We start from the raw sequence: 8,359 nt of genomic DNA, 5'->3' as shown, positions 1-8,359 counted from the left end.
TTCATCTGAACTGGGATGCCTTGAATGTCACTCAAAGGCATTTCTGCTTGACATGTAGAGATGCTTTTGACTGTGATCCTGGGTGATGACTCCACAGTGAGATAAGATACGATAGAAAATTAAAGAAATTATAAATAATATCTTCTTGTGAGACAAACAAATAAAAAGCCATTGAGGGACACTTAGAATGGAAGATGGCAACAGTATTCTACTGGCCTCATTTTTTCAAGCTATTCTAGCTCATCTTCAAGTAGAGAACAGTTAGAACTTAGATAATTTGATTACTCTTTCACTCATTATATGTCTATGTTATTGTAAAATCAAGTCTTTCAAACAGAAAATTGCTTGAAAGGAAATTTGATTTGAAATCCCACTAAAAATTTTAAGAACATTGAGGAGGAGAAAATACACAAACTGTCCCATGGTAAAAAATTAAAGCAATTACGATTTAAGAACTTCACACTGAAATAAGTGAAATGTAGATCTGAGAATTGATGAAGAAGCTCCTGGTCCAGAGATGTTCACAAACCAATTATTTCTCAATCTATTTTATTCTCTTTCAAGTGGCATGCTTGAAGTTTGTGTAGTAAACAGCTAAGTAGGCAGCAAAAATGAAAAACACCTTTGTACTCTCTTTACTTTCTTTTAGGTCAAACAAAACATTTTAACCCAAAAGAAGTTGTATCATTCACTTGGTGGACTTAGTATCAAAAATATCCTATAGTTTTCCTATTTTTTAAATAGGGCTAAAGTTAGGCAAAAACGAAACTGTTATTCAGTCCAGCAAAATTTATCCAGACATACACAGTAATGGTGAGAATTTCAATGGAAGAGGTAGCAGCCTGGGACCTTCCAGACAGAGCATTCATTCACTGTTCTATGAGAGGAAAGGTAGTCTCTGGCATGATGTATCTCTTCAAACCAGTTCCTCCATTTCATTGCATTTTTGAGAAGACAGCATTGCTACCTAAATCAAATGATAAGCTTCTTGGAATGTTGTGTGTTACAAGTTCTGAAGAGTCTATTAGACTCTGATTACCCTCAAACCATACTCCTTACCGTGCAAACAAAAAGTAATCTCTTGAATAAGAACCCAAATTTGGATTTTGGAATCAAATGTGTATTTGATTTAATGTCTAACAGTAAAATATTTTTTGGACTGGGGTTCATCTGTACAGGCGCAACTATTTAAAATCAGTTCTGCTGCAGTTCAATGCATTTACAGGACGAAGAGCTCATTGAATATAAAAGCATTTTTTTTATCTTAACACTTCATTAACAAAGGCAATTTATTTTTACAATTCTTACAATATATTTTAAACCAAAATTCCTTTAAAAAGCCAGAATCTTTTGTAATCCTGCTTAAAGTTACTATAGATTTAACTGGCAAGTTCAGCAATGTTTTAGATACATTATTCATGCTGAATAATAGTTGTTTTATGCTACTTTGACATTTTATAGAAATTACAAACACTTTGATATCCAACAACAGTGCACAGCTTTTCAAAATGCTTATTGAACAAAATAAATCACAGATTTTTGCTTATCTTTCTGCTGTTTGTCCTCCAAAACTAGCTGATCCTAGAATAGGAATACAAACAGAAATATTTTAGTAAGTTCTAAAGAAAACTTTATTCATGTAAACCATTTGGGGAAGAAAGAAAGTAAAAATGAATAAAAGTTTAAAAAATAAGATATATTTTGATGATAATTTTTACAGTATTTTATGAATGCTCCTTTTTATTTACATAAAATATTTATCTTTCTGTTGAAGAATGTGTCCTATTCCAATTTCAGCTGCAGAAATGAAAGTTCAAAGTAAATATTGTTGTTCTGTCTGTGAACTAAATTAGCTTGAAAACATATAACTCAAAGAAAACCAGTACTTCAGTTCCATATAGCTGCTTATTTTAATAAGGTAGATTTTCTACTCTGTTTTTCTTATAGAACCTGCAAGGCTTATGCATTATTTCACACGCAGCAATTCCAGATTTAAAGCAGTTATGAGATATTCAAGTTCAGTAAGTATTCATAATTTGAGTATGAGAGAGTTTTTTAAAGCATGTAAATTAGTTTTCACTTATGATGTCACTTTTGCAATGCAAAGAATTAATCTGCCCCAGTGGAACTGCAGACTACACGTCTCTGGATTGGTCACTATGTGACTACACTTGCTAGCTTTATGCTAAACTCAACAGCACTCAATAATCATTACCCTGGAATAAGTCTCTTTTTTTTTCTTTTGTCATGTGAGGATATTTATGTGGATGTCTTGTTGACAGCAAGGTCCATAAGAAATGTGGAGACAGAAAATCTCTCAAGTAAGGGAACAATATAAGGTCTGTAAAATTGATGGGCTTGGGAAGATCACTACTGAAGACTGTGATTGGGTAGCAAGTAATAATAAGATAAATGAATTTTGTATAGTTCAGAATATGGGAAAAACAGCTTGCAGATATGACTACAAGTATCATCTAAGCCTTTCCTCCCAAACTAAATGCATCTTCCTTTCTTTTCCTAATGCTCAGATCACTAACATTTCTTACCTTACAAATGCTGCAATTTCCTTTTGTGCTCCCTTTTTTTCTTCACTGAATATGGAGAGACATCCACTGTCACTCACTTTCTACAGCACTTCAGGTTTTTTTTGTACAGAAACTGTTTCCCATTTATTCCTTTTATTATAGACAGGTTTTTTTTCTGTCATTCTTACATGTCAGCTCAAATATTCTGCTTTATTAAGGAATTCCTGCTGATGATTTCAGTCTTGCTATGACTGCTACTGATTCACTACACTTGTGTCACTAAAGCTTTTCTATTATCTGCTCTTTACTTGAGACTACATGATTAGATTTGCCAAATTGTTTAGAATTTTACTAGAAAACAATGTGGAAATGATCAAATTTAAACCTCTTAAAATATTATTCTGGGTGAAGCAAGATACTTTGTTGCACTGAAGATTAAGGCTAAATATGGATCATAAGTATCAACATTTTCCACACATAGCAGGTAGCCTACTTTCAATTTGCAAATATCATTTTTATGTTGCATAATTTATTATTTACTCTTTTGCAGTAAATAAGTCATTCACAAGCATATATTACGCTGATTTTCTTTCAGGAAAAAGTGCTAAATGTTGTTATTTTCTCAGATACTTGCCTAAATGTTGTCTTTGTAGAATTCCAGAGATGGTGATTGGAGGTCTTGCTACAGATGACTGTGGTGAAGGTAACGTAAATTGATACAATGGAGGAGTTCTGAAATCAGAAGCAGACCATGATCCCCTCCTACTGCTTTGTGATCCAGATGGTGATACAAGTGAACATCCATTATGTGGTCGTCCTATAGGTGTGGATCTATTAATGAAAATTAGTAATGGATAAGATTTGAGACTGCTTTCACAGAACAAGAGACTTCAAAACCCTTTTAATTCCTATTGTTAATATCTTAACAGAAAATACAAAGTATTCTTGTGTTCTACAGATTCCTCATCAGATTTTTAGATATGATATCTATGTATAGTAAAAAGCAGAAGAAAAATGGTCTAATCCAAGAATCTGAGATGGAAAAGAAATATTCTATTGCATATATTTAAAATTTATGCTAAGGAGGCACATTGAGCTTGATTGTAGACTACAAGACTATCTTTTTCTGTAACCATTTTATATCTCTTTTATTGATAGTTATAGTTCTAAAAAATTAAGATATTTTCACTACTTAGATGAAAAACATTAAAAGACCCATGACTCACCCAATGAAGATGTTTGGCTTAATCAGAGAATAACTCTTGTGTAGATACTACATTTATATTCTTGCCTTGCAGAAGAGTTACTAAGCAGAGTGCTTATTCCACATTCTTAGTTGAAATTAACTACCCTTTGTATAAAAGCACCATGACTTCAGGTATTCATGGGTACAGGAACTCAGATTATCTCTGCACATTTTTGAAGAAAGTACTTTCAAAACATAATCTTCAAATAACATTAACTTTTGTATAGGTGATAGCTAGTAACCTATGCAAATGTTTCACAGTAACATTCCTTAAGATGTAAAATATAGCCTTTCAACGTACAGATTTATAAACACTAGGCAAGAGTTAAATTTCAGTGTCTCACAAGAGATTTAACAGCATTAAAAGGTTTTTAATTACCTTGAAGATACTGCTGTACTTTGACTTGACGTTATTCCAGATGACTGAGAACTTCTGTAGGACACACTACCTGTAAGAGTTACATTTTTTAGAACAGAGCCAAAATGAATTATCCTCTTTAATTAGGAGATCGTTTTGGAAAATATTATTAATGCCTTAATTGCATTATTTAGGACAAATTCACAATCAGTTTATTCAAGAATGAGAATCACTGCAAAATTACAATAGAAAATTATATATATGGGAATGGCTGATAAAATGAAGTTGTTGTGTCATTTCAGAAAGAATTAAAATAACTCTAAAAATAATAATTAAAAAAAAACATTTAGAGTGATTTAGCTCAAACAAGACATTTACTGAAGTACACTGCATGTGGCTGCAGATGGATTCTCCTAACTGTTGAAGCCAGTTGTAAGATAAATCATATCATAGAATCATACAATGGCCTGGGTTCAAAAGGACCACAGTGATCATCCAATTCCAACCCCCTGCTATGTGCAGGGTCGCCAACCAGCAGACCAGGCTGCCCAGAGCCACATCCAGCCTGGCCTTGAATGCCTCCAGGGATGGGGCATCCACAGCCTCCTTGGGCAACCTGTTCCAGTGTCTCACCACCCTCTGGGTGGAAAACTTCTTCCTAATTTCTGACCTAAACCTCCCCTGTCTCAGTTTAAAACCATTCCCCCTTGTCCTATCACTATCCACCCTCGTAAACAGCCGTTCCCCTTCCTGTTTATACGCTCCCTTCAAGTACTGGAAGGCCACAATGAGGTCTCCTGAGAGCCCTCTCTTCTCCAAGCTAAACAAAGATTGCAGAGAATGGACTATTGCAGAACCGTGCTGAATGTAAGACTGAGAATAGGAGGGACACAGAAATGGCAGAGACCTGCAGAGCATTAGAAATTCTGGGAAACTCCTCACAAACAAACAATGCCTAAAGAAATCACACTATTTTCAATTGGCTGTCATTTATGTCTTATTTACACAAGACAGCCACCCAAGATCTTAACAGACAAAAGGGAAAGAAAGCACAGTTAGGTAAAATGTCTTCAACTTAAATATAGTGATAGCATGCCTAAAAAAAGAGAAGAAATTCTTCACCTAAATTCTTCATATTTACTTTTGTTTACAAAATAAGCTTTAATTTTGTTACAAAATATTTCTCTAACTTCAGTTTAGTTTCCTCCCTTCCCTCAAGTGATTTTTAACATAATATTTTGGACAATGTCAGTTTCTGGTAACTATATACAAACTAGCATAATCATGAAGGCCAGTGGAAGGCCAATAACACATAATTTAAGTATGTATGTTTTGTTCAACCACATCATTACTGTATTTTCTTTAGACATGTTGACTATGGTTGTGAATAAATCAGTAAATGTACACAAAAAAAAAATATTCAGAGAACAGAGGAGGTAAGTACTGGGAAAACTATTCCATTCATCATTTTTAACCATTTCCCATCTGCTGAATTCGATATGATGAATTCTTTACACCTCAACACAATTCACATTTTGACAGTGAAGTGCTAATGCAACAATTTTAATTTATTAATTCCCTTAAAGTGATACATTTTGTTCCATTAACAACTTTCTTCTCACATACCCATGCGTCCATCCTGCGGTGGAGTTATAACTGACAATCTTACTGGACCAGTCATTGTCTCAGGCTAAAAGAAAAATATAGTATTAATTACAGCGTATAAGTACATTCATTATTAATGTATTTTAAGCAAGAGTGTTACTGTTTGGAAGACTATAAACCTGAAGATTTCTGGCAGTCTCCACTTCAAAGCTTTTCATGGCACTAAAATGCAAAATCTCAGAACTAAGTTACAGTTTTTAGAGAGACAAAGTTTATAATGATTTAAAAGCTGTCTGGACATTGTTTGGGACAGCTGGTGGCCCTGCTTGAACAGAAGTTTGGAGAAGATGACCTCTAGAGGCCCATTCCAACCTCAGCTATTCTGTAATTCTGTGATACATGGAGAAAAGAATTCTAGAAGAATGGTGTTGAGGCTCATTTCTTTTTTATTCTGTTTTGGGGAACTTCTACTTAGCTGAAGTGAGTACGAATTGGTCTGAACTGGAGGCAGCCTGGTTTGCTGAAGAGAAAGGAAGTCAGGAGAGCAGTGATCTTTTTTCTACAGTATTAACGGGGTTGGAGAAACCAAAGATGTATATTTATAATTACACACACACACATACAGAAACTTACTTTCCTCATTGGTGAAGGTACAGGATCAACCTCCATTGACTCCATTCTTACAATAAATGTCAAAAGAAGTATGATATTGAAATTAAAAATAGCACATTCTTTATAATGACTAAAATTATGTAAAATTTACTAATAACAAAAAATGTAACACGTTATATATATGAGTATGCTGCACCTGTTCCAAAACTCACCATCAGCTGATACTGAGGTTGGTTTAGATATTTACCAAGAAATTTATTTTATATCATACTCACTCATTTGTCACTTGTCAACACTACAAGGGCATTTTGAATTATTATTTTTTTAATGAATAAATACAGATATCTTTTAGTTTGAGTGAGATGTATGTTCAATTTATTTAAAATTAAATAGGCATTGAATGCCTTGCTGAAGTTCATCCTATCTAAATAACTACAGTGTAAATATAGCTGTCTGTACAAGATCATTTATATATTCCCCTACAGTTAAAATTACAATTAATTACTCTGTCTGTACAGAACATCTCTAGAATAAGGTGCATCATGCCATCTAGTGAGTACAAAGGCAATCTATAAAACTAGCTATTATGTACTCTAGGATAGATATCCCCAGTTCCTCTATCCTAACACAGTTTGCAGAAACAAATAACAAATCAGAAAAAGATACTCATTTTAAACTCACTCTAAAAGACTTTGTTTGGGGTATAAGATATTACAACATTGTCATTCTTTAGATTTCCATTTAAAATTAAGGATTTGCACCTACGTTTCAGAAGTAGAAGGATGACTAAGTTGACGAGAATATGAGGAGTACCCATTCAGTCTTCTTGAAGGCACTGAAGTTATTAAAGAATTTTAAAAAATTAATATTAGAATATTGTTATGTCCACTAATATGCATTCCACTGTCAATATCTTAAACCAGTGTTTCTTACTGGAAAGTGGATTTCTGCTTGTACTGGCAAATGGCAGTTGAGTAGCTTGCTGAGGAGGTTTCATACTAAAAGTGAAAAAGAAACATGGATATAAACTGAAGGATGGTTTGGTTATCTCATATTTCTAGCTGGTGAATATCAAAGTACTTTTTATACATTAATAGCTGGTTTTAACACGACATTGTTTAACAGGAAGCAAAGTATGCAGTACATTTGAGCAGCTATTAAGTTTGTCTTTTCTATATAATGTCTACATTAGTCACTGCATGCTCAGTAGTATAAATTTAAGAAAACATTATGATCTTTAATGGTATGAGATTGTATGGAACAACATGGCCATTTCATGGAACAACATATTAAAATATAACAACTTATGATCTGCAACTGTGTCAAAAATCTTCATTTGCATGTATACATTTGCCCAACTTAAAAAAATCTGAATTTCAAAGGAAATATTGGCAGCTACGTAAAACTGATACTTCTGCCAATAATTGCACAAAGGAAGAACAGGTCTGCTGAGCATATGAGGAGATCCCTTAGGTCACACTGTCTTGATAGTATTCTGTGAGAATTCAAAAGAACTCTGTAGTTATTATAAGCAAGGTGCCAGTTATGTGAGATGCAGAGAAGTAAAAGGAGGCAGTGGATAAAAATATACAAGCTATGATAATCCCTCTAGCTTCCTTTATGGTGTTTTTCTTTTGGTTATATTACACCAAGGACCACAAGAAAGCATAACACGGTATTATTTGCATACCAGAGTCAAAAGAAAGTCTATACTAAAAATGGAAAACCAATACAAAAGTAAAGTAATAAAGATCAACAGTATTGTGCTATTAAATTGCTGTCTTCATGAACTGTCTTATCGAGGCTATTTCAGGATCCTTATTCACTGATAATCATAAATGTGATAAGATGGAGAAGGATTCCTTTGAAGAAGTGGAATCCATAGGGAGTAGAATATTTTAAATATACTCAAAGGACTCTAAAGAAGACCAAGCCTGTCAAAGTATTTTTCCAGAAGTTTTTGAAGACTTTTAGTGTAAGCACTGATTTGAATTTAAAAATAAAACAATTTTT

General features: G+C 33.5%; 1 protein-coding gene across 1 annotated transcript; it reads right to left on the bottom strand.

The window, feature by feature from the left end:
• Positions 1 to 543: 543 nt before the first annotated feature.
• On the bottom strand, positions 544 to 7,470 carry LOC104910901 (probable E3 SUMO-protein ligase RNF212). Its single transcript, XM_010710618.3, has 7 exons — positions 7,280 to 7,470; positions 7,112 to 7,181; positions 6,368 to 6,413; positions 5,756 to 5,819; positions 4,151 to 4,220; positions 3,160 to 3,356; positions 544 to 1,581 (listed from the first exon to the last, which is right to left on the bottom strand). The coding sequence occupies exons 1-7, from the start codon at positions 7,341 to 7,343 to the stop codon at positions 1,544 to 1,546; spliced, it is 549 nt and encodes a 182-aa protein (XP_010708920.1). The 5' UTR covers positions 7,344 to 7,470; the 3' UTR covers positions 544 to 1,543.
• Positions 7,471 to 8,359: the final 889 nt, after the last annotated feature.

Source organism: Meleagris gallopavo, chromosome 4 (assembly GCF_000146605.3).
Source record: "Meleagris gallopavo isolate NT-WF06-2002-E0010 breed Aviagen turkey brand Nicholas breeding stock chromosome 4, Turkey_5.1, whole genome shotgun sequence".
In the NCBI taxonomy this organism is placed as follows: domain Eukaryota; kingdom Metazoa; phylum Chordata; class Aves; order Galliformes; family Phasianidae; genus Meleagris; species Meleagris gallopavo.
This window is presented reverse-complemented; position numbering and strand designations above follow the sequence as displayed.